Here is a 27527-nt window from a genome sequence, read left to right as displayed (position 1 = left end):
AAGCCCTGAGATGGAGACCTGAGCTGAAATCAAGAGTTGGACACTTAACCAACTGAGCCACCCAGGCACCCCTTGTGTTGTGTTTTAAATTTCAAATTCCAATTGTTCATTGCTGGTGTATAGGAAAGCAACTGACTTTTGTATGTTAATCCATATCTGCAATCTTCCTATAAACACTTAGTAATTCCAGGAGTTTTTCCTCCATTCATTGTTTATACTGTTGAGGTCATAGACTTTGTAAACAATCTTATACCCTGTTTTTTTTTTTCTCAATTATGTCGTAAGCATTTTTCAAAGCCGTTTAAAATTTTTTAAACACTTTTAATGGCAGCAAAATATTTTATGAGGTATGATTAGTTAACACGTTAGTGGGCGCCTGGGTGGCTCAGATGGTTAAGCGTCTGCCTTCGGCTCAGGTCATGATCCCAGGGTCCTAGGATCGAGTCCCGCATCGGGCTCCCTGCTAGGCGGGGAGCCTGCTTCTCCCTCTGCCTCTGCCTCTCTCTCTCTCTCTCTCTGACTCTCATGAATAAATAAATAAAACATTAAAAAAAAATTAAAAAAAAAAAAGAATAGTTAACACGTTAGTTAACAGATCCATCTTTAACTTCTTCATGTATATACCTTATTAAAAATACAGAAGAGTATAAAGAAAAAAATGAAATGTGCTCATAATTCTACCATAAATAACCAAATTAATTTCCACCAGAAATAACCACAGTTCATATTCTATTGTTTTCCTTCTACTGTTTTTTTCTGCCAGTGGTTCTCCTTTCTTGGGAAATAGCCTTCTTTGAATATCTGATGAAAGCTATGGGTCTCTCCCAGGAAATTAAGACATGTACTAAATTTTGCATAGTTCCAGAACTCTAGAGGCCTCTATGGCCCATCCCAGAAATGCCCCACAGGAGGCTGGGACAGGGCTACGCTTATGGCTACCCTAGGGGATGAGGTGTTGGATGGTTACCTGTACCAAGTGCCCATCCCCTTCTGGTACCCTGCCCCTACCTGCTTGCCTGCCTCCCAGTGGCACCAGCGTGAGGGCTATCCTCCTCTTCCTCCTACTCATTCTTCTCTGCTGGGGTGGCCTCCTCATCTCTCCTGGGCTACAGGCATTTTGACAGCTACCAACAGATGCAGCTCATGGCTCTCCTGTTGCAGGTGAGCTGGGCCTCGTCCCTCCCCTCCGGCCCTGCAATTAACAACAACAACAAAAAAGCTGGGGCGGTTATCAACCTGCGTTAGTTGGCATTGTTTACACCACACTTCCAGGCTGTGTTAGGCCTGCATAGACTGAGCAGGCTTCCCTGACTTTGCAGAAGGCCTGAGGCTTCAGAGAAGCCCCTGAGACAGAGAGAGAAGCAACAAGGGGGGATATTGTTGGCAGGAGCCATAACACTTTTTGGGTACAAGAAGTGTCTGCTGTAGGGATCACACTGGATATTTTGTGTCCTATTTCTTACATAATATTTCATTGTAAATGTTTTCCATATCATTAAACATTCGTCAAAACAGGGATTTTAATGGCTGCACAATATTCTACAATATTGGATGCAATGTCATTTATTGTTGTACATAAAAATAACTGTAACATAATTCTGCATCTCTAAAAAACGCCCCCGGATAAGTTCTTACAAATAGAATATTTTTGTTGTTGTTCTTGATGCATATTCCCAAGTTGCTCTCCAGAAAGACTGAATGTTTATGCTTCCATCAGCAGAATGAGTAACCAACTTTTAATATACTATCATCATTCCTTCATGCAACAAAAAATATTTGTATACTTGAAATGTACCAAGTATATTATGTATTATAGTTTTAATGTAAACATTTTACTAATTTGATAGAAAATACGGTATCTTGTAATTTGCATTTTAAAATTGAGATTTACTGTTTTTTCAAGTCTATTGACTAGAACAGTTTCATGACCTGTGTTGTTACTACACTTTTATATCTTGTTGATATTTTCTTACTATTTGAACTTTGTTTATGGTGGATGTTTTGTTGTTAGTAAAACTTTAAATTTGTATGTAGCAAAATATATAGATTTTTTTTCCTTCATGATTTTATCTATTATTTCTGCTTAGAAAGTACTTCACCATCTGGAGATCCTTTTTAACCGAAACTTTGCCCCCCTTTTTCCTTTTTTTTTCTCTCTTTAAAAGATTTTTAAAAATGATCTCTAGGCACCTGGCTGGTTCAGTCATAGAGTATGTGACTCTTGATCTTTGGGTCATGAGTTCATGCTCCATGTTGGGTGTAGTTTGCTTTAAAAATTGTGTGTGTGTGTGTGTGTGTGTGTGTGTATGTATGTGTGTGTGTGTGATTTATCTCTCTAAGCCACCTGGATTTTATTCTGATGTAAGATGAGGAACATTTTTTTCCAATACAGTCATTCCTCATCCTCACACCCCCAGTTTTCTCATCAACGTGTGGTGCTAATTTTATCATATATTAAATTTTCATATATGCCAAAGTCTGTTTCTGGGCAAGTTTCAAAAAACTTTCCTCTAGCATTTTGACTCAAATTACTTAAAACCTATACATTACTTTGGAAAAAGAATTGACTTTACAATACTCAGTACTCCCATTCAGGAGCAGGATGTCTCTCAGCCAAGTTTTTTAGTTCCATCATATAGGTTCAGTATTTCCAGTTAGAATTATTCCTAGGGACTTTAATTTTTTTGTTGCTGATGTGACTACAACTATCTCTGAGAAAGTTACAGTCACACCAGCGGCAGCGACAACAAAATATATTGAGAGAGAATACTCCCTCTGTTGACCTGAATATATTCTATGTATCATATAATTACTTTATAGAGAGGATATATTCTATTTTTGAAGCAGTTATTCTTGGTATACAGTAGTAGTATTTTTTAGAATTTTGAATCTAGCTACTTTCCTGATGGTGGGGAGGGGAGAACTTGACAAAAATGATTGTAGGTTTCATCTAATGCCTGGACAAAAGATGTCTTGGGGTCAGAGTTGTGGGTCTGTCATCACTGCTTGTGCGATCCTGGACAAATTAATTTATTGAGCTCAGTTTTTTCACTTGTAGTAGGGGACTATTGATAGTATAGGTCTATGATCCTTTATCAAGAAGCCTTAGTGCATTCAATTTGCGATTTGCTGTTTTGGATTTTAGGAAGGTAATATGGTAATATATTACATAACTCTTCCACTGGAGTCTAGTAGCACCCTATAATTAAACATATTAACATTTCTGCAGAGATAAAGTAATATAAACAAAGAGTGTAAATGGCCTTACAATAGTTCAGGACACATTTTGAGGCTAAATGAGTTTTTTTTTTCCCAAGTACCAGTCAACTTTTACTGGATATTAATTCTGAATTAGAATATGAAAGGATTCAAGGGTGCCAGGCAGGGTCATGGTCAGGCTAAATGAGTTTTAACAGCTTCCTAAATTTGTGGGCACATGATTAGGGGCCTGAACTCACTTTAACTTTAAACTTAGAACAGTTTAAAGGATATTGTATGGAAGATAGGGCCTGCCTCAATACAGGCTAATACTTCATTAGGCCATTCTCTTGCCTTCTTTTTAGGTGAACAGTCTAAACAGCAAATTATAATTCTCCTTTCTGATAAATCATTTATTTTTTTAGCTGGATTTTCTGAAATGTAAGTAAAATAAATGGAAAAAAACAGTCATTCTGGGATCCCATTTGATTTCAGTGGAAGTGCCTAACATGAATTCACCATGATATTAGCTGTTAAGATTTTCTTCTTCTATTTTGGAAATGCAGTAGAGGGTCAGAACACATTTAACTCTAGCATTTTTTAAGGGAGATACTGAATATTCTTAATGTGATAATTTGGTTGTGGCATAAATCTGAATCTTAGATTTGGGATCTAAGGAAGGAGACAAGTACCTGGTTTGTTCCCTTATAGCCTAAATGGTTCAGAGCTGTTTCTTCATTGAAGATGGGTACCAAGAGAAGCTGATGTCTATCCAAATAGCTTCACATTCATGAGTGTCTCAACATATCCCTTTAAATGTCAAATATTTGTATTCGAGTGCCTGGCTGGCTCAGTAACATCATGTGACTCTTGATTTCGGGGTTGTGAGTTCGAGCCCCGTGTTGGGTGTAGAGATTACTTAAAAATAAAATCTTTTTTAAAAAACCCTATTAATTCGGGCGCCTGGGTGGCTCAGTTGGTTAAGCGACTGCCTTCGGCTCAGGTCATGATCCTGGAGTCCCTGGATCGAGTCCCGCATCGGGCTCCCTGCTCGGCGGGGAGCCTGCTTCTCCCTCTGACCCTCCCCCCTCTCATGTGCTCTCTCTCTCTGTCTCAAATAAAAAAATAAAAAACAAAAAAACCCTATTAATTCATCTAGATCTTGCATAATGTAGAAACTTACTTTTCTAACAAATGAGGTAATTTTCATTTTCTATCACTAGAAGGTATTTTCTTACAGAAAAACCAAGTTATTTGCTAATCTCTCATCCATGACTCCAGAATGGTGAAGTCGGTCAAGGCTCCAAGGGTACAGTTGTCTATTCAGGGGAGTAGGCCTGGAGTCTATACAGACCCCACTTTCAAAATGGCAGTACCTTTACAGAGCCTAGTGGGTATGGATGGGTAATCCGACCAGCAGCCCCTGAACTGGAAGAACCTTGCTTCCCCTTTAGGACACTTTACAACTAATGACTCAGCTCTGAAGAGGATGTGGTTGAAGTTTCCTGCTTTTAGTGGTCACAAGTTCACATGGCCTTCCCTTTTGTTGGTCTGGTGGCTATAGAAACAGGAGCAATGGACTCCAGGGATTTGTATTAGACCAGCAGCCATATTCACCTGTGTGAGGTGTCCTGGGTCTCACCCAGGACAGATGAGGACATGGAATATATCAACCTTAGAAATTCCAAGATTTTTGGATCATCTATAACAATTAGTGGTTCAGGTCACCAGGGAATCACTATGGGGATTTAAAAAAGCCTTAATTCAGGGGGTGCCTGGGTGGCTCAGTCAGTTAAGCATCTAACTCTTGGTTTTGGCTCAGGTCATGATCTCATGGGTCTTGAGATCAAGCCCACATCAGACTCTGTGCTCAGAGGTGCTCTGCTTTAACATTCTGTCCCTCTGCACCTCCCCCCCCACACACTCTCTAAAATAACTAAATCTTTAAAAACCTAATTCTATTCATTAATAATTATTCTGAATATACTTTTCCCCTTAATGTTGTTTATAGTGGCATCTCTACTATAGACCAATTCCTTAAAGTCTGCTTTAAATAATTTTAAGGCAGCCTAGAAAATACACATATTCTACTTTTCAAGCCCTATTGTTTCTCAAAGGTAACTGCAATTTTGCTCTTAAAAATACTGGATCTTATGGAGTACAGGTTAAATGTGTATCTCAAAACCTCTGAATAATAATAATGCCAATCTTTTCACTATAGTTAAAACCTCCAAGAGCACTTGGAGTCTAGGTTCAGAAATATCCCATTCGAATGAATGAAGTATTGAAAATAAAGGCCTTGCCTTACATGCCAGCTTACAGTCAGAGCAAGTTTTGAAACCAGAGTTTTTAGTTTGCCATTTATGAGGTAGGCCGTATAACTATAGTTTAAACTTCTGCCCGTTAAGTTCCTGAAGCCAAAGAAACTTGGATCTCCGTCAACAAAATGAGTAAAGCTACAATGTGGGGATGGTGAACATTTAACAGTCTGCATGCACCAAGAGGCTTACTACTTAAAACTAGAGGTGAAATTAAGACAAGATGCGATTATTTTCCAAAAGCACTGTTTTTATTTATACAGAGTCCTGACCACTTCAGCGGCAGGGCAGGAGTGGGAGAGGTTCCTTTTTCAATCCAGGGGCCTCCATAATGTTGGTCTGTTGCTACCAAACACACAGGCAAGTGGCGTCATGGATTTGGTAAACTAACTACAATGTTTAGTCTCTCTCTGCTAGAGCAACAAGGTGAGCATCAATCTCTGCTTCTGAAAGAATCCTAGAAGGCAAGGGGGAAAAATCCACAACCATTTTACTTTTTGAAAACTTTTTATTATGTAAAATTGCAAACACACATGGAAGAATAGATAGTAATGAATTCCTGTGTACCTAACACCCAACTTCAACAATTATCAATAATTTATAGCTACTATCTTAAAAATCTGTATACCCACCACTCATCCGTTCAGATTATTTTGAAAGAATTCCCAAATATTTTATCAACTTCATCTATATACAAAAACATTTACTTCTTTGACATCAGATCAAAAATTAGGTCTTCTGAAAATAAGACCTTTTAGTTGCAGCTATGATAGAAAATAATTAAACTAAATATAAAGCTAACTATACATAATGTATTCATGTATTCTATTTTAGCTCCTATGTCAAAATGCCTTTACACTTTGTGTAACTCAAGTTTCTGTCAGCTGAGAGACAAGAAGGCACTTCATGATGAACACATATTTCCTCCAAAGAAATCAAATGCTCGGCAACCTTTAATGTGACCTATTACTGCTCGACTTCTAAACAGTGAAATTCATCAAAGTGACATTTTTTAGTGCAGACTGGGGCAATATAAGTAATTTATATTGTAGTTGTTGATGCTTATGTTATATATTGTAGTTATTATTTAAGCATACTTCCTACCATCAAATTTATAAAGTTCTTCAGAACTTTCTGAAGATACAGGTTCTTTGGTTTCTTACCTATTTAACTAATAGATGGAAATAAAAATGTTAAAAGCTATCAGACGGTCTCAGAATAGAAAAGAAAAAAGAACCTGCAGGTCCTTTAAGCAGATTCATGAATTGCTCCTGCTAGAACAGTACTGCTAAAACAAAACAAAACATACAACTATTTTCTACAGGAAAAAAAAAAAAGAGGATTCACAATTTTGTTAATTCTATGAATTTTTCTTACATCGTTCATGTTTAAATCACTTACCTGCAGGCAACAAAAAGAGTAAATTGGGGGGGGGAAGCATAGTAACAAAAAACTCTTCAAGCCAGTTAAGCTTAGTTTACCACCTTTTTCCCCACCCCTAACCATGACCAAGTGTCCGTGTAACTGTGACCTAAGAGTAGATACAAATAATAGCTAACATGCCTTCCAGCACTTCCTTGCATCTATGGATTTAACTGAAATATTTTTCATAAGCACATCCAGGTTCCTGGTAAGTAAACCACCTTGCAGGGTTCTGGGAGAATTAAGTGAGATGGTATATGTTAAGCACCCAGTACAGATTTGACTCATGGAAGCTATAAGGTTGATTTTTGGGAGTTAGTCACTTAGTAAGAACAGACAAGCATCCAGCATCTGTAATTCAATTAGCTGTATTCAAAATTTGGGGTTTCCCAAGATCTCCAGACAGGGTCTAACGCAGATCAGTATTTCATACTGCTCTTCAAAGCTCCACTTAACTAACCACTAAATAATCAAAGCTCCACCTCAAAAAACTAAGTACTACTACTACTCTGGGAGATGAATTTCTATTGGCCTTAGGCTAAAAAAAGGAAAACACTTATGCTTCCTTTAGTCCTAACATAGAGAAGGTTATTTTATGTTGCCTCTGATACAGATATAAAACCACTCTGAAATGAGAAAAGCAGTTATGTCTTCTTAAAGGGACTTCCAATAAATTTTAAAACAGATCTCTCAAATATTGAAGGAAAAAACTGTAAATCTAGGTAAAAAAAATGCTTTCCCCCCAAGTTGTAGGATAAACGGACCCATACACCTCTACCTTTCTAGGCTGTAATTTACCTCTTGGCAAACTTCTCTAAGCACTTGGCCGAAAATATAACTCACCTGAATTTAGGATTTTCAACTGTAACTACTCCAACTTCTATTTCTGAAGGTTTGAAATCAATTGATAGAACAGTAGATAGGCATGTAATTGCAGTCTGAAAAAAGTACCAAGATTAAAATTGTATTTTTCAGAGATTCCAAGATTTTCTCATTCCAAGCTTATTCAAAACATGAGTTAACCACAAGCTATTCATTTTTGCTTCATGTTTCAGTGATACATTTCTATAGCCACATGTTACTGGCATATTGCTTAATTCTAATATGTTGCCTGCCAATCACTTACTTATATGAATTCAAGATAAATGAAAGGGGTCCATCAAACAAAACAGGATGATTTACACACAATAGTCTCTTTGCTTGATGATGACTACATGCTGGGGACTATGCTAAGCACTTGGGGTGAGAAGGGGGAGAGGATAAACATGAACGATACAGTCTTCCTTCACGGAAAATTTACAGTAAAAAATTTAAGAATGTATTTAAGTGGCTTTGTATCTGATGTGATTAATTACTTATGTAATTATGAACTGCAAGTAAAAAAGACCTTTTAGAAACATTTACACAGGGCACAGTACCTCCCCGATGAGAACTAGCTTTATATCTCCTGTTAGTATAAATGAGATAATACTGCCAACCAAACATAGAAGTATCAGATAGCATTTTTCTTTTGTCATTTATCAGAATCATGCGTCTTTAGAATGGCTGCATCTCAGCTCCTCCTTTCCAAAATCCACTAAAATTTTTGTTTTTAACCTCTTGGCAGTAAATAAGAGGCTTCCTTAGTCTAAGGTTACTAAATATTTGTATAAGAATTTTAGCTTGTTGTATCTATTTAAAATGTCCCAATCGTAATGAATAATCCCCTTAAGATCCCTGCATTAAGTGAGCTCTACTTTTGCATCCCAGATAGATTTTCTCTGCCAAGTTATCCTATGAGCATATATTCTTTTACCCAGATGTTTGTCTCCCTGAGAATTTGGTATGTGGCTGTTTTTCCTTTAGGGCCATAAGAGTAACATCCCTAAATTTTTTCACTTTTGCTACTAGGAAGGTTAAGCCTAATTTGACTCACAACCATGCAGGTCTTACGCCCTAGTTTTGATTCTTATTTTTAGTTACATCTTCCCATTTTATACGTGTTTTGTTGAAAGCAGTCTCAAATACATTATGAAATGAGATAGGGAATTAAGTCAATAAAAGCAGTCCTCATTGTTCCCATGTCGGCTGAATGACACCAATTCTATGAAGCTGACAAACCTGGGTCATGTGATAAACCCAGGAATAGCCTTTATAAATTGTCAATTATACAATGATTTTCACTATTCTATATAGCATTAAAAAAAAAAGTCAGCTCCTTTTGGCTAACTTACTTCCACTGTCTGTTCAAATGTCCAATCAAATTTCTTCTTCACTTTTTTTTCAAGGAAGCTGGTTGACTCCGTTTGTTTAACTCCTGCTGCAGTGGCTTTAAACCCACAGTAGTAACCTGCAGGATCACACTTGTACACCTGAGGGCCTTGTTCTTCATCTATACCAATTAAAATCATACCTAAAAAGAAAGACCCTCATTAAATAGCTTATACTTTTGTACAACACAATTTCTTCTCTCTTAGTATTGTCATAAAGCTGTTGTTGATCATTATTCTGGCCAGCTATTTTAGGATAGGTATTTTGCTTTAAAAAACTGATGAAATACAGGTTATTACTATAGATAAATTAGGTAACCAAGAAACTCCCATTTCACCAAAGGTTTATCACAGACGTTTTGTTTTTTTTTTAAAGATTTTATTTATTTATCTGAGAGAGAGAATGGGAGACAGAGAGCATGAGAGGGGGAGGGTCAGAGGGAGAAGCAGACTCCCCGCTGAGCAGGGAGCCTGATGTGGGACTCGATCCTGGGACTCCAGAATCATGACCTGAGCCGAAGGCAGTTGCTTAACCAACTGAGCCACCCAGGTGCCCCTATCACAGATGTTTTTAAAATTTGAACTATCACAAGTGTAATTTACAATTTTCTAATCCTTGCTACTACCCAAAATATGTTTCTTTGATCCCCTGAAATATTACCAAAAAAATTTGGGAAGCATATTTTTCATATACTTTCTTTTAGAGAAAATAATATATAATAGTATGTTAGATATTCTACGTAGGTTGACTTACTTAGAACTTCAGTAGTTCTTTAATTTATTTGACCATGGAAGACTTTTTCTTTTTTTTTTTTTAATTTAAGAGCTTAAGGTTCTTAAGAATTTTGGGTTCCAGGGAACTAAAAGTGTATGGAATACACCTTGGGAATGCTGGCACCAAGTGAAACACAGAGGCTACTTCCTTCTCTTCACACTGCCCAACTTTGATACTGCTGGTATACACTCCCCAGTAGTCAAGAGAAACCAAATTCTGAATTCTGTACATACAACTTTGTTATTAAAAATCTAATCATATTGTTATAATGACATATAATTAAAATAAATACCGCCCCCAAACTTCTTTCTACTCAGCAAAGCAGGTAATAAAGTATTTAAGGAATGGCTTAACTCCTGCTTTCTTCTATTTCTAGATCTGAACCTCTTTTATATAAAGGCATGCCTCGTTTTATAGTGTGTTGCGCTTTGCGGATACCTTTTTTTTTTTTTTTAAAGAATTTATTTATTTATTTGACAGAGAGAGACACAGCGAGAGAGGGAACACAAGCAGGGGGAATGGGAGAGGGAGAAGCAGGCTTCCCGCGGAGCAGAGAGCCCGATGTGGGGCTCGATCCCAGGATGCTGGGATCATGACCTGAGCCGAAGGCAGACGCTTAACGACTGAGCCACCCAGGCGCCCCGGATACCTTTTTTTTTTTTTAACAAAGGTTTGTAACCACCCTGTGTTGAGCAAGTCTATTTTTTCAATAGGATTTGCTCACTTTGTGTCTGTGTCACATTTTGGTAATTCCTGGAATATTTCAAACTTTTTCATTATTATTATACGTGTTATGGTGATCTATGATCAGTGATTATGACTTGCTGAAAGCTTAGATATTAGCATCTTTAGCAATAAAGTATTTTAAAATTAAGGTATGGTACATTATCTTTTTAGATATAATGCTATTGTGTACTTAATAGATTATACTGTAAACATAATTTTTATATGCACTGGGAAACCAAAAAATTCATCTGACTCACTATATCGTGATATTAGCTTTATCGCAGGGGTCTGTACTGAACCTGCAATATCTCCAAGCTATGCTTGGAGTGTCCTCTCTTTTAAGATTCAATATTAACCAATTACTTTATTCACTTTTATAGATGTCTTATAGAGTCTACTAATGAGGAATTTTCAACCTTATTTAATTGATAAACACTATGACAGTGATCAAGTAACTGTGTTTTATTCAAAGGTTATGTCACCCTGTAATTTTCTTTACATGTTATACTTGATATACACAAAGTACATGGCAACACAAAAGAGGTACCCACTTACTGCTCTGGGGGAACAAACACTTCTCTACTTTGGGTCTTGCAAGATGAACAGGGTTTCATAGGTGATAAGGACATGAAAGGCAATCAAGGCACAAGGAACAACACGTACAAAGGCATCATGACATGTAAGGTAACAGCACACCCAGGCCATGACAAAAGACCCATATACTACTGGCACGTCAGGTGAGAAAGGAAAGCAGGACGTGCAAGAGGCTGCCTGGGAATAAACTATCAGGGGTCTTGCACATCATATTAAGGAGTTTCGAATTTACACTATATCCAACGAGGAATCAGTTTTTCTAGGGAGCAACAACCAAAATTTGATTTAAAAATGATAATTACGTAGCAACATGGAAGAGAGATGAGGAAAGAGTGAGAAGGGAGAGAAGAGACAAATAAATTAGGCAGCAAACGTAAGAGATGATGAAGAAGGAAGAGATATTCTGGTAAGGCTCAATGACTAACCAGATGACCAGGGAAGGTGGAGTGAGCATAGCAAAGAGAAATTGAGGATGAAAGTAGGAAAACAGCAATGATTTCAAGGCTGAAGTATCTGCGGGACATTGGCTGTATACAGGTAGTAAATGAAAGCATGAACTCAAGGGTGATCTCTGGGTGATCTCACCCAGACAGAACCAAGAGGGAGAGAATGACCACAGAGAAAACCTGGTGAGCAAAAACATTTAAAGGAAAAGCAGAAGAGGATGAGAGTGAGGAAGAGTATCACTGAAGAAACTGAGGGAGCATTCTATCAGAGTTCAAAAATAGGGTCAGATATTGAAGAAAAATCATTACATTGATAATTCTCATAAATGACACAACACAGAAACAAATGTGCTGATTTTTTTAGGCTACTGTACTACATTAAATCTAAAATCAGTAAATCTCATCTCTCTCCCAAGAGAATTTTACTTATTTTTTTTAAAGGTAATGTATTCTAAAAATATGAATCACAGGAATGTGTGTGTGAGCCTGATTCTTTAGGGTGGTCAAAAAAAAAAAAAAAAAGATCTACACCGTTAAGATGCCTAATATAGGCATTTCCATTGAAAGCGTAATCTGGAATTGCAGTAAAACCCCCAGAACAACAGCCCAATATGACAGTGACTCAGATCTTTCAAATCAGACACGCTTAAAAGAAATATTTTGGTAGAAAGTCTAATAGCATCTAAAGCTTAAAAGATAATGCCTAAAATACTACTGTGAAACCTACTCTTCATTGCTGATTTATTATAAAGAGTTCCTCATCTTATATAATTTCCAAAAACCACATGTTCAGAACCCAAGTGTTATTGCAATAACTTTATTCATATTCTCTAAAAAAAACCATGTAATTCATCAATTCTTTGGAAGTCTTCTTAGCATACTTACAACAACCAAGAGGCCTCATTTCAGCATTCTGTGTGTAGACCTGAGAAATATCAGCAATTCTTTTGCACAGCATGTCCACAGGAATCTCATAGCCATACTTGTATTTCCAATTAGCTGCCTCATAGCGTGCCCTCTGTACCTGGGATCTGCTGTCAGCTTAGAGCATAAAAAACCCAAGTTTATTACTTTAGAGGAAAGAGTGAACCTCAAAATCAGACAATTTTCAATTTTCCATATATAGAAATATAGAAATACACACACACACACACACACACAAACACACACACACACACACACATATAAAATCTCCACTATGACTTAACAAAAGCAGAAGTGGTCCACTATGGCTTTTTCTATCACTAATGAATAGTCAATGACTCAGCAACAAGTACATGACAAAAAAGGAAAACATTTTTAAAAGATGGAGTTCCACACACAGCACTGGACTTTCATGCTGAGCCCTTCATCAGCTGTCAAAATAGTTCCTGCAGGTAGCTAATAATTCCCAAAAGAACAAGTTTTAAGGAGAGAGAATAATGTTTCTCTTGATCTTTTCTGTAGGCTTGAATTTTCCCTTGATTTTAGAAAATAGAAACCCAAAGTAATTTTTATAATTCTCATTTACTTCTAACAGTGTCATTATTACCAGGTTTGAAATATACTTGCATCTCCTTTAACTATTAACTATATATGAAATCAATGTCCATGAGAGGGGCTTCAGCCCAGTCTCCCTGAAAGCAGTAGCAACAGAGATCTAATTCTATTATACTTATAATTTCAAAAACCTCGTAGTACTCTGAATATACTGGTATTAGCCTTGGAAGACTGCAAATTTACTCCTATTATTTGCCAATGAGGCACTAAATGGAGCCTTTTAAAAATTAATACAAAACTCAAAAATAATTTGAAGAAAATAACAAATCTAAGTAGACATCGAGCCAATTACCTGTCATTCCTGTCATCACACAGCCAATGTTTTCAGTTATCTTGAATAAGTGAGTCACTGTGCTGGAATCCAATAATTTGTCCTAATGAACAAAATAAATCAAGATAACTTTTTAAAAACCAGAGGTCTCTGTGCAGGGATAAAAAATACTATAAAATTATAGCGATAAACTATGTAATATATGTTTTCTGTTCATTTTATAGATAAAACCAGTTTTTAAAAAAGGCAGGGAGGAGACTCTGTCTTCCTTTTTTAGATGACAGGTTTCCTGTGGGCAAGAACTATAGCTCACCAAAGCCTGTTTGAAGGTCCCCGAAGACAAAAGACCTAGAATTCCCACTGTGCTTATAATCATACCACAAAGCTCAATATATTAACTCTGTCTACTCAGCTAAACCGTCCATAGCTACTCAGTAAATACTTGTTGAATGAAACAGGAAAATAGAGGCAAAGCAAGAATAATGTGAATGTATAGAGGTAGTCATATACCTTTGCACAAACTCATAAAAAATCCTTGCATTATATTCTGTAACAATTGGCTATCTGGGCAGTATTACTTACAGGTACTTTCTTCTGTGTGACAATTACTGCACAGTCTTTCCCTCTGACAGCTACTGATGTAAGGCCACCCTGGTTAATAGCCTTAAAAGCATATTCTGGAAAATAGTGTTTTGAGAAAGTGGAATAAATTATTAGATTCATGCAATGGCATAAAAGCAGTCATTAAAAAGAATGAGCTAGAGCTATATGAACTAACATGGAATGTTGTCCAAGACATGCAAAGTCAAAATAATAATGATAATAATAAATCATAGTTAAACCAACTCCATTTCTTTCCATTTTAGTTTACTGTAATCATTTTCATCAGGATCAAGTACCAAATTTCCAATAAAGACTTAATTAATTTATCATATCAAATCTTTATCAATTACATCTTATCATTTTAAAAGTCTGTTTTGTGGCCATTATTTCTACCAAATCTGGTTTTCCTGGGTCAAATTCCAGTTGCTCTAAATTTTCTCCAGATTTACTAGTTCTGTTAATTTTGGCCAGTAACTAGTTTGATTCTATGCAATTTTAATTGCTGTTAGATTATTCTGCATTGTTTTTTTTCTCCCTACCAAGTTGAAATTTTCTGGATCATGGTTTTTCCAATCTTCATGATACCTAAAACAAGGATCCTTGAGTTTGTCTATGACAAACTTCAGCTTGTGCACTTCCAGCTGCTGTCAGACCATTCCCTAGGTTAAAACAGATGAATCAAAGTGGTAGAATGCAAACAAACTACTTTGGCATCATGCAGTATAGCTGATAGTGACTGCCTCTGGAAGGCAGAATTACAGATGAGACTACTCCTTTCTATGCTATGTATTTCTATAATATTTAAATCTAATTTAAACATATATTTTGTAATTATAAAAACAGCAGCAGAAATACATGCTCACTGTAGAAAATATGGGGAATATAGAAGATAATGTAAAAAAAAAATTACTCGTAACTCCAATCACTATCTATATTTTGACATAATAGATGTTTTAAAAATTCTGTCAAGTATTACTGTGGGCATTGGGTCTGAAGCCTGGCCTCATCATCTCTTCAAAAGCCAACTGGTAATGAGGACCAGCTGAAAAAAGATACTATCTATGCCAAAGAATTTCCTTTAATAGGAGCTATAATAAAAACCCCTTATCAAATATTTCGAAATGGCTATATTTTGAAGACAGAAAAGTAGAGTTAAACGACTCTACCATAAGGGAAATCCTCAAATTCAGCTTAGATTTAATTAGATTACAATTGCTTATTTTTACCACCCCATTACACCACAAATAACTTCTAAAATACAATGTTTCAAAATGCTTCTCAGTTCTGTTTCTCATATGGCCAAAAAGCTTCTACTAGATCAAAACTCCACAGCTAAAAACTGTAAACTCTAAACAAAACAACTACCTGAAGGCACCAGAAAGTGGCCAAAGGTGGGCAGATTCTGGAGGGGGAGACAATGCTTGGAACAAGGAAATGGCATGAAGTGAGTTTCCCGTCTTCATGGCTTACAGACCGAGTGCAGGCCCTGGTCAGGGCTAAACACCCATAGAAAATTCAGTCTCTTTGGCATGAAGAACTAGAGAACAGTTTGGGGGTAACTACAGCTGCAGGAAAATAAGGGAAAGAAAGGAGAGAGCCAGAGAGGGAGAGTCCCAACCTATATATGTTATCCAAATCTCTGGGTGATTCCATAACCACACAAGCACAAGACAGACTCCAGGCAGCTTAGCTAAGGATAAAAGAAAATGAGATTTGAGTTGCCATCCAAATTAACTGCCTGCTAGAACAAATCAACATTCTTTGGAGGAATAGAGCAGAATCCAAGTCAACAACTTCATTAAATATTAATGGACAAAAGACTCCAATTAAAAGCAGAAACTGGGGGCGCCTGGGTGGCTCAGTCGTTAAGCACCTGCCTTCGGCTTGGGTCGTGATCCCAGGGTCCTGGGATCAAGCCCCACATCGGGCTCCCTGCTCAGCGGGAAGCCTGTTTCTCCCTCTCCCACTCCCCCTGCTTGTGTTCCTGCTGTCGCTCTCTCTCTGTCAAATAAATAAATAAAATCTTAAAAAAAAAAAAAAAATAAAAGCAGAAACTGTCAGAATGGATAAAAAGGCAAGACTCAAACATGGTATCTATCACAGACACAGTTTAATAAATGGATGGAAAAAAGAGTACCATATAAACAGTAAGCATCAGGAAGTTGAAGGGACTATATTAACATCAGACAAAGTAGAGACTTCAAGGCAATATATCAGAGATAAACAAGTACATTTCAAAAGTAGAAAAATCAATTCATAAGGAAAATATAACAATCACAAATGTATATGCACCTTGTAAGAGTACTTCAAAATACATAAAAGGAAAATGGACAAAATTAAAAAGAGAAATGGCCAAACCCATCCAGTTAAACATTTTAACACCACCACCACACAAGTGAAATAGACATAGAGAGACACACACAAAATAGACAAACACTATATGGACCACACAATCAAGCGCCTCGACCTCACTGCTATCTGTAGACTACTACTGATGACAACTGAAGAATATACATGCACATGGTATAATACAAATGCACATGGTACCTTTACTAAGACAGAGCGTATATTAGAGGCCATAAAACAAGTCTCAATGAATTTTAAAGTACTGAAATCCCTAAATATTTGAAAATTTTAAAACACCTTTCTAAGTAATCCATGAATCAAAGAAATAATCATAACAGAAATTTAGAAGTATTTTGAACTGACTGGTAATAATATATCAAAATTTGTAGGATGCAGCTGAAAGAAGGAATTTTATGGCTATGGTGGACAGACCCTAAAGTGGCCTACTCTCTACAATCCCTGCCTCCTGGTGTTCACACCTTTGTGTAATCCCCTCATCTTGAGTGTGGACAGAACCTGTAACTCGCTTCTGACAAAGTGAATATGGCAAAGGTGATGGGATGTCATTATCCTGATTACATTACAGAAGACTGCTTTAAAAATAAAAGCAGTAGGTTATCTTCCATAGCATGATAAAATTTCTCCTACCATCATCTTTTTCTAACACATTGTTTTGTCTTACAAAGGTAAATGTCTGCCCCAAATATAAGAAATATGCAAAAATTTAAAAATAAAAATGTTTAGCTAATACAGTTTAATGCTTTTGAGCAAACCCAAACTAATTCCAATTCCTTCATAAATATAAGTGAAATGTAGGCAGATAGCATTGGATCTAAAATATTATCAGAGGTAGGGGCGCCTGGGTGGCTCAGTCGTTAAGCGTCTGCCTTCAGCTCAGGTCATGATCCCAGGGTCCTGGGATCGAGCCCCGCATCGGGCTCCCTGCTCAGCAGGAAGCCTACTTCTCCCTCTCCCATTCCCCCTGCTTGTGTTCCCTCTCTCGCTGTGTCTCTCTCTGTCAAATAAATAAATAATCTTAAAAAAAAATAAAAATAAAATATTATCAGAGGTAACAATTATGGCATTTATAGATATTAAGTGAACTTACAAATTGATTTACCTGTGAAATGAGTCTAATTTCAGTCCTTAACTGTACCTGTATGTGCCTCATTTATCAATAAAACTACATATATATTAAAAAGACTCTGTCTTGCTAGCAGACTAACTCTAGAGATTCCTCTTACTGGCTTGCTAAGTGGCTGTATGGCAAGGAACCACGGGTATCTTCCAGTGAACAGCCAGCAAGCAGCTGGGGTCCTCAGTTCTATACTGAAAGGAAATGAATTCTGCCAAAATCCTCAGTGAGCTTGAAAGCAGAGTCTTCTCCAGTTGAGCCTCCACATAGGAACACAACCTGGACAACACTATGATTACAGACTTGTGATGTTCTAGGCAGACTACTCCTGACCCACAGAAATTGTTGGAGTTAATAAGTGTGTGTTATTTTTAGCTGCTGTTCGTAGTAATTTTTATGCATCATAGAAAACTAATATGCTAGCCTTGTTTATATTAGAAAAGGTATAAAATCAAGGATCGAAGTTTCTACTTTAAGAAGTTTAGTGAAAGGCAAAATAAACCCAGATTTGAAAAAAGGCAACAACAAAGATCAGAAATCAGTAAAATAAACAAAAAAAGGAAGTCAGGAAAGTAAAAAATTGATTCTTTGAACAAAAACAACAAACTTGAAATGGGGAGATTATCCCAGTGGGCCCCAAGTGCAATCATATGTATCCTTATACAAGAGATGGAGAGGGAGATTTTACACAGAGAAGGTGCTGTGAAGAGGGAGCAGAGATTTGAAGATGCTGGTCTTGATGAGTAGAGCGATGCAGTCCCAACCCAAGGAATGCTGGTAGCCTCCAGAAGTGGAAGAGGCAAGGAATGTATTCTCCTAAGGTCCTAACATCTTGATTTTGGTCCAGGGAAACTGATTTTAGACTCCTGGTCCCCAGAACTGTGAGAAAATAAATTTCTTTTTTAAGCCACCAAATCTGGTAATTTGTTACGACAGCCACAGGAAACTAATAAACCCCCCAGCCAGACTAATCAAGAAAATAAGAGAATACAAAAAATAAATAAATAAGAGAATACAAATTGCTTGTACCGGGAATAAGAAAGGGGCTATCATTATAGACATTACAGAAATAAGGCAATATTAAGAATAGTCATTTATATACAGATGATTCTTTTATCTGGGTCACTATCCTTGACCTTGCCTAATTTCAGCACTACATTTCCAAATGCCTGTTGTCTGTTATTACCCAATTGCTCAGAACATGATTTTGGCCTAAGAAATAATCCATCTATGGCTGTAGAGGGAGATTAGTTTGCAACATTTACCAACTCTCCTCTTACGTTATATTTTTCGTTTACAAACCCGATCTTTCCCATATCTTTGCTTCTTCATGCCCTGCCTCAAGTGCCCTTTCACTCTTATCTCCGCTTAGCCAGCGCTTGCCCTTCCTCCCCAAGCCTCTTCCAGCTCCCACGGATACTTTCTGATTATCCCAGATGGGATCCTTCAACCCCTTCTCTGAATTTCTATAGCATTTATTTCACCGCTAGTTTTAGCATTTAGAAGTGTGTATTTTGCCCCTCCACATCCAGATTGGACAGTGAAATAAAGTAGGAACCAAGGAAATTTAAAATTACATTTGCAACCAATATATACTAAATCGAAGGTTGGCCATGGGCCCAATCCAGCTTACTCAAGTTGGTTTAAAATGCAGGGTTTTCTAGGAAGGTTTTAAAAGTCAGAGAAAATAAAATCAGAACTTAGTTTTTCTCAGGAAAAAAAACTGGGGTAACACTTGACCCTCATTTTTTTTTTAAGATTTATTTATTTGAGAGAGAGAAAGTGCACATGCGTGCAAGTATGCACAAGCTGGGAGGAAGGGGCAGAGGGAGAGAGAGGGGGGAGAGAAGCAGACTCCCTGATTAGTGCTCATCTCATGACCCTGAGATCATGAAGACCTGCGCCAAAACCAAGTCAGACACTCAACCTACTGTTCCACCCAGGCGCCCCAACCCTCATCCTTACATAGTGAACATCAACCTAGGGCTGACACGTTTTGCAGTTTTTCACAGTTTCCACCACTCCTTGTCATATCTCACCCAGCCTCTTTCATTCACTTACACTACTTATCTGATCTGCTTAAATAATGCAAAAAGATTTAAAAAAATAATGCATTAGATAAAAGTCATAAAAGATAGAGCTACTCCCATCACCACATAAATAAAATTTTGTCCCACAAAATAAAAAATATTTTACATATAAAAAATGCTTCTCACTAGAGAATACAACTGTGAATTTGCCAGGATTCATTAAAGAAGTCCTCTACCTCCCTCTCTATATAGATTAGTGTTGTCAAATAAAATAGTCATCAACCACATGTAGCTAACGAGCACATGAAATGTGGCTAATGCAACTGAGGAACTGATTTTTAATTTAAAGTTCTTAGTTAAGAATACCTTTTCATCTCCTACTTCTCTTAACTTCCCTTCTCAGTCTCCTTCATTGCTTTTACCTCCTCAGTCAGGTCCTTAAATACTGGTATTCCCCGGGATTCTATCATTTCTCCCTATCCCGGGATGATTTTATCCTATATAATCACTACTAACTGTGTCATCTTTAGCTCTGAACCCACACTTGCAAATGACTATTTCTCCGACAGGCATTTCTGAAAATTATTCTTCTCTGTATACCTGCTTCTTTACAGTCTTTATCTCAACAGTTTTACTAACCACTCGAGCTACAAACCTGCGTACCATCCTTGACTTCCTCTTCTCTCTCAACAGAGAAATGTTCATTCGTATCTAGGATTTGCTTTAAAATACTCTAACAGAGAGGGGACAAGTGAAAGGGAATAAAGAGAAAACAAGACTGACAAAATGTTCACAACTGATGAAGCTGGGTGATGGGTATATAAGGGTCACCATACTATTCTATGTACTTTTGTTTGGAATTTTCCATAATCAAAATTTTAAAAATAAAACTCAAGAGTCTCCTCTTCTCCACCCTTTCTCAGTACCTTAGTTCACTCATTAGGGCTTACATGGATTATGGAACAAGTCTCTCCTAATTGGTCTTCCTGTCATCAGTCCCTTTCTGCTCTAATTCTACTCAACTCTCCTGCTACCTTACTTAATAATCTTGTCATTTTTCTTCCAGCTATGTCCAAAACTCAAGTAGCAAAGTCCAAACCCTACCATGGCACCCAGATCTCTTCAAAACTTGCTATAATCTGCTCTTCCAGTTGTCACTCTTTATGCTCTGGCTATCCTGACTGACCTATGCACTGGTTCCCCCCAAATTTCTTTATCTAATCAATTCACCTTCTCTGTCGAATCTTTCTTGGCTGTGTCACTTTTTTTTTTTTCTTTCCTTCTTCCTTTTTTTTTTTTTTTTTGAGTAATCTCTATACCCAACATGGGGCTCAAACCCATATCCCCAAGATCAAGAGCCACACGCTCCCCTGACTGAGCCAGCCAGGTGCCCCAGGTGTCACTTTCCATAGTAACCTTCTTGTACTGTTATTTTAGTATTCACCATGCTGTACTGTATTTTTCAATAAAATTTTGTATAAATAAATCCCCGTAACATTACCACCATAAAATATTTTGTAATAATTTCCAGAAAAATGGAAGCTGCTGGAATAAAGAATCTCGAGATAACATAATAACGAGAGTATCCTCTAAAGAAACACTGGTAGGGTAAAAATATGATAGTTTACAGCATAAGTGAGGATGAAGGCCAATTAAGAAAAAAACAGAACAGCATAAGGGGAGCATTTAAAAGGTGTATTTGTTTTTTAAAGCCAGAATTAAAATGTCGGAAATATTAATTAAACACTACTTCCATCACTAAAGACTGGGGTTTTGGGGTTTTTGGATAAAATTTCAGAAACTTACAAACTAACAAACACTATTACGTTAATCTCCATAATCTGTTCTTGAATGTCCAAAATTATGCAAGACAATGATAACTGATAGCCCATTTCCCATTTTAAATGGAGTAAGTTATAATGAATTACACTCAATCCCAAGCCTCCAATTTCTTAAATTGTAACTTAAATACATAGTAAAATACCTATTTGTAAGTATTAGGTTGAACCATGAGACAGCCCCTTTTATAGGTTAAAAAAAAAAGTCAAACATCAGCAGTTTCATATGGTTCAACCTAACAATAAGTCATTAGGTTTGAATGTACATTGCCTCCATGACCACAAACAAAATGGTAAATAAATCACTGTTTTGTATAGAGACTTCTCTTTCCCAGTAATCTCTTATTCACTTTGTTTCTTTCCTTATACTTTTCCCCAACACTTTCCCAACTTTTCTGGGAGTCATTTGTATAATACTAGGAAAAAATGGGGGCTCAATATAAAAGATACTGAGACAAAAGTGTTGAGGACAAGCACAATGCCAGACAATGGCTCATAGTATGACCTCCTCAGTGTGATGTTAGCAACAACAGAGATGCACATCCCCTTACGGACACTGGCTTTGCAAGGCCTCTATAGGTGATTCTGAGGTTCTGCCAATTACAAGACTGTAACTCAAGATTTTTCCCGCCCATAATTTTGTTTGAAATGCTGTACTAAGTTTTAAGATAATGTTTTTTTCCCCCACATAAACTTAGGCTGGAAAAATAAAAATGAATTGAGAGATCTATACATTCTATGAAGTTTAGTTATTAAAAAGAACCGGTTGTTCTACTGGGGCAAGGCAGGTATTCTACAGAATATGTCTCTATTTAATTTCAAAGCTGCGTGCTAGAAACTTTTTGTTATTAAGATTTTTGGAAGCTGTTCATTCTTTGGTCTTCCCCTAACCTTGTAACCTAAATGGAAAGTGCATCTCATTTCATAGTGCCACCTAATATTACCCTCTTTAATACCATGATCTTGGGGCGCCTGGGTGGCTCAGTTGGTTAAGTGTCCGACTCTGGGTTTTGGCTCAGGTCATGATCTCAGGGTTGTGAGATCGAGCCCCACAACAGGCCCTGTGCTCAGCACAGAGTCTGCTTGCGATTCTCCGTCTCTGCCCTGCCCCCTGCTCATGTGCTCTCTCTCTCTCAAATAAATAAAATCTTAAAAAACAAAACAAAAACACCCTGATCTTTAAGCAGGTGGGGTCATTAGAAATTTTGGCACTGGCATGGGGATGGGGGGAAGAATATGAGGTTTGAAAACATAGCAGTGCTTGATCTCATTACTTTTTTGTGTAGTTATAATACATATGTATTTATGTACAGACACATATTTCATTTCAAATCTAACTCAAAGAGGGCATGACAAGTCTGGGTTCAGAAATACTACTTTAAAACGAGTATTTTTTTTTATAGCAAAAGATGCAAACAGTAAGTACTTCTCAGTCCATTATCAGCCACTGAGCACTTACTATGTGACAGATACTGTTCTATGTACATTGCATCCATTAAGTCATGAAATCCTTAGAGCCCTGTAAGCCCTATTATTTTCATGAAGAAAAGTTCTCATAGTTGGTATGGAGCAGGACTTGAACCCAGGAATCCTGGCTTCAATACCAATGCCAGATTGGTATTTCTAGATTAGAAAACTGTCCTCTCCAGTCTATTTCTACTAGTCCATTTCTTTCCTGTTCCTTATCAATATGCTCCCTTAGATGCAACGAGGCAATGCTCATATCCACCTGGCAGGCAAATTCAAGTGCCACTCCCCTCCCCTCCCTTGCCAGATCTATCCAGCAAAGGATCAGCAAGCAGAAGAGAAAAGCCTGAAAGTAATCAGGTTTACTTTGTCCCACCTGGGCCTTAGTTAGATTTCAAAGCTAGGGGCTCTGTGTATAGCTCTACAGTTCACACACACACACACACACACACACACACACACACCCCCCGAATACATTCATTAAAGCTAGGGGCTCTGTGTATAGCTCTACAGTTTACACACACATACACACACACACCCGAATACATTCATTAAAAGAAATTTTTCCATAGTTACTAAAGAGTACAAATGCACAAATGACAATAAAAAATCTTTCTCTTACTCCCTGGGAGCAAACACTGTCAACAGTTTGTTTATAATTATGGTTAGCATTGTAACTTTAAATTTATATCTTTATTTTTTGATTTATCAATTTTAGATTACATTTATCTTTTGAGTACCAACTATGGAAGATGAGGAGCATACACTCACCTTTCCATTAATCTTTCCTTCCCTTTTATTTCCCCATTTTTGCTATATTATTTTCCCATTATCAAGGTTAACAATTTGCACTTGTAATTCTTATATGCTTTGTCTTTGGTGGATTCTAAAGTTTATAAACTCAAACAGCATTTACAGTATTATCATAATGTACAATTATTTCACTAGAGAACCAAGCATGGATGGACCATAAAAAAGGAAATACTCCATGTCTACAAAGCTACTAATCTAATACACCAAAACAAAACAAGAGCCAAATAATCAAAAAGGCATCTAATAACATTTACTGATCACTTAATACTGTGCTAAGTACTCTACATATATCTTATTTAGTCCTCAAAACAACCACACAAGAAGGAATTATTAACCCAACTTTGCAAACAGAAACTAAGGCTAACGTCATATATCACTTGCCCAAATTGGCTAGTATGGAGCACGCAGGGATCTTAATCCAGGTATGGCTCCAAGGGCCTCAACGCTTCACCACTATACTGCTTGCTCATACTAACTAGTCTTTCACTTTCCTTTTCCTAGCAATGTCTAATTAGTGCCCTGATAGCAGAGACAATGTGTTATTCAACAAGGCAGACCTGAAAAGTCATCCTCTCTATATATTAAGCTTGTTTTGGACCACATGTTTTATTCCAAATTTTAAAAAATTATTTAACTGACACTCTATCCAGCCTTTCTACTCACCAAATCTGGGAAGCATTAAAAACTATGCTTTATGGCTAGATTTCACAATATGGTATAGAAAAGCAAAGTGTAGATCTGACTTTTCCTGTTTCACATATTAAAAAACCACAAAATAGAACATTCAAAGCAGTGACCCAACATAGAAAAATTCTTTAAAACTCGGGAAAGAAACTAAACATGAAACTTTCTTGAGGATACAGTTATCATCTCTCTTGTTTGATCCTATTTTTCAACTGGGGATGAGTTAAAAGGGTTACCGAATTACCCTTGTTTCTTGCTACATTATACACAGTATGTAGCCATATACAGGATAAGTTTCATTCCAAGTTATCTTTAAATCTAATTCTAAAGTTTACAGATGAAAAGAACCTCATTTATATGCCAACTCTCTCCTTATGATTTCCAAGCACAGATGATATTACTGTCCTCCCCAAAGCACTGAGGTGCTAAACTCACTCAAAAATCAAAGGATCACGGGGCCAGATATAAATCAGATTCTCCAGATGCTAAATTCTCTACCGCAAGAGGTTAAGGATCCGGGTTATAATTATAATCTAAACGCTGACAGCGCTTCAATCCAACAAAATTGTTATATTGAATGAATGATAACTAGTTTAGGGTTTATTTCCACTAAAGCTGTTCTTCAGGAAACAGCTAGTTCACAGTACCTCACCTACAATTCAGAACCAGCTTTTAAACTATTTAGAAACATTCAGATGTGGGAAAAGGGGATGCTAGTTTCTCTAGAATTGACAACCACTCACTCAATCTGCAGTTTTCCAAAGATGTCCTGAACCCTGTAGATACTTTTAATTTGGCTCTTTTTATTTTTCTTTTTTTCGTTTGTTTACGTATCTGTCACTCCCTTTCAGCTGTGAGCGTCAGTACAGGAGAGTGTCTGACATCTTTGCATCCCCTAGGAGCAGCACAGCGTCCGGCACATAAAAGGTTCTAAATGCCCGTGTGGAATTAACTACGATAAGTGCATGTTGCAAACAAAGGAAAACGGAGAGGAGCGTTTCAATGGCAAGGTTAAGGAGCCAATTATCCTTTAGAAAAGTACAGACGCTGGGCCCACCCAGGCCAAAATATAACACGTGAAGAGGCGTCAGGAAGCGAGAGTCAGGCTACCTTCCTTAACTCTTTATTGTGTCCAGGCGGTGCGGCCGCTCACCCCGAAGAGCCCGAGGCCTTCAGCCATAGGGCTCCCGATCCCTGCCTCCACGCAGGAGTGCGAACACCATGGGATTGGACCCTGCCTCGGCCTTTCTCCCGTCCCAGCTCCGGCCATGCCTCAGCCGCGGACTACACTCCGGCCGCGTCTGGCTGCTCCAGGCCATACCATGACAGAGCAATTCGAGTGGACCAAAGGCAGACTCGATTCACTCACCTACTTGGTAGAGCCGGCCCTCCGGTGAAAAAATGGTAATGTGGCGGTCAAAACCAGCGCTGGAACCACGGGACATGTTGGCGCCCCCACTACTTCAAGCACTGTCTCTGATCCTCGTAGCTCCCGCACCAGGCGTACAAATCCCCCCGGAAGTTGCAACGACTGCTTCCGGGGCACCGGCCGGCTTCATCCGCTCTTGCGCGCCGAACTCACGACTCTAGCGTCCGTTCAGGGGCCGAGAGAGCTCCGAGGCCCCACCCCCGGTTGGGGTGGGAAAAGCAGGGGGAGGCCTTCGGTGTGCGCTTGCGCCAGCCCCACGTCGGAGCGCTGTGTAGATACCAGGTGAAACTCGGGTTGTGGCGTTTTGGAGCTTTCATCTGGAAAGTGAATTGACCATAGCAAGGACGAAAAAGATTTCTGGGGGCCCAGAGTAGTGATCTGCCTACCCGTGGGACCTAAATGGATGGTGTATTTAAGTCCCTCGTTAGTTTTGGGACGTGTATATCCAGCTTGTGTCTAGATTGCTGGCGTTGTTCCTAATCTATACCCACCCACTTTCCTTCCTACTACAGGGGAAAATGGGTTGCAGCCGCTGCGGCAGTAACCGTTAATTTTAGGTACAGAAGGGAGGGGGTTCTGGTAGCCACTGGAAAGAGCAGAATTTTCTGGCCAGGCAAGATCCTGTTGGCCAGCAACCCCGACAGTTTGTCTTAGAGGTGGAACAGGAAATAGAGGAGTAGTGGAGGAATCATTAAGTTAAGTTGCCTTGATTGATACTGAAGAACAGAAAGGACAGGGCGTATAGCAGGCTGTTGTTGAATAAACTAATGGGAGTAATTCCAAGAGAACTGGGTAGCTCAGGGAGAACAGCAGGTGGCCTTTCAAATCGTAAAATTGTGCCTATTTTGACTTTTCCCGCAGGCACACTCCTATTTAACCAATATAAAATGCAAAACATGACGTTAGGCTAGTGTCGTCCCCCCCGCCCCCCATATAGTTTGTGTACTAGAAGGCCAGTTATTGCCAAGGTTTCTGGCACTTTAGTATTACTTACAGCAGGCACTAAAGTAGGGATTCTTACCTCCTTAATGAATTTTCTCCTAAACTCACTTTGCATTTAAAGGAAAAAAATGTATAAGAACCTCTTAAGGAGTTTAAGGAAGCTCCAATTCTCAAGAATGTTTTTTAAAAATAAACTATTTTATTAACCTGAAAAAAATCCAAAAGTGAAACCTGATTAAGAAAATACTAAATGCAGGGGCGCCTGGGTAGCTCAGTCGTTAAGCGTCTGCCTTCGGCTCAGGTCATGATCCCAGGGTCCTGGCATCAGCCCCGCATCGGGCTCCCTGCTCAGCGGGAAGCCTGCTTCTCCCTCTCCCACTCCCCCTGCTTGTGTTCCCTCTCTCGCTGTGTCTCTCTCCGTCAAATAAATGAAATGCTTTGAAAAAAAAAAATACTAAATGCAAACAGCGTCTCTGGCACACGGTACTTTCCAGCTCTGGCTAATTTCCAAGTGTACTGATAAAAGTTGTCCCTTGCTTCTGGTTCAGGTCTCTACCCTCAGGACCAACTCCTCCTGACCTTTTCAGTGCTTTTCTTCCCCTCACACTCTGAGCAACCTTAGTGTACCGTAATTCCCAAACTGCCTGAATAGTCATAGAGAGTTATCTGTAAGGCTGCTAAGGAGGGTGAATTCATTTAGTC

The 27527-nt window shown here is 38.1% G+C and overlaps 1 protein-coding gene across 1 annotated transcript; it reads right to left on the bottom strand.

The window, feature by feature from the left end:
• Positions 1-5745: 5745 nt before the first annotated feature.
• On the bottom strand, positions 5746-26093 carry PSMA6 (proteasome 20S subunit alpha 6). Its single transcript, XM_032404949.1, has 7 exons — positions 25824-26093; positions 14121-14215; positions 13560-13641; positions 12614-12769; positions 9152-9330; positions 7782-7876; positions 5746-5973 (listed from the first exon to the last, which is right to left on the bottom strand). Exons 1-7 carry the CDS (start codon positions 25897-25899, stop codon positions 5916-5918), a joined length of 741 nt encoding a protein of 246 aa, XP_032260840.1. The 5' UTR covers positions 25900-26093; the 3' UTR covers positions 5746-5915.
• Between the last annotated feature and the right edge of the window lie 1434 nt (positions 26094-27527).

Source organism: Phoca vitulina, unplaced genomic scaffold (genome assembly GCF_004348235.1).
Source record: "Phoca vitulina isolate PV1807 unplaced genomic scaffold, GSC_HSeal_1.0 scaffold7, whole genome shotgun sequence".
NCBI classification, from domain to species: Eukaryota; Metazoa; Chordata; class Mammalia; order Carnivora; family Phocidae; genus Phoca; species Phoca vitulina.
Note: the sequence above shows the minus strand (reverse complement) of the source record. Positions and strands in the feature narration are given on the sequence as shown.

Coding starts and splice junctions, on each gene's coding strand:
- PSMA6 (XM_032404949.1), bottom strand. CDS start 25,899: ATGTCCCGTGGTTCCAGCGCTGGTTTTGACCGCCACATTACCATTTTT. Junction 7,877..9,151: donor CATTTGAACAGACAGTGGAA/GTAAGTTAGCCA, acceptor TACTTTTTTCAG/ACTGCAATTACATGCCTATC. Junction 5,974..7,781: donor GTTGAAAATCCTAAATTCAG/GTGAGTTATATT, acceptor CTTGCCTTCTAG/GATTCTTTCAGAAGCAGAGA.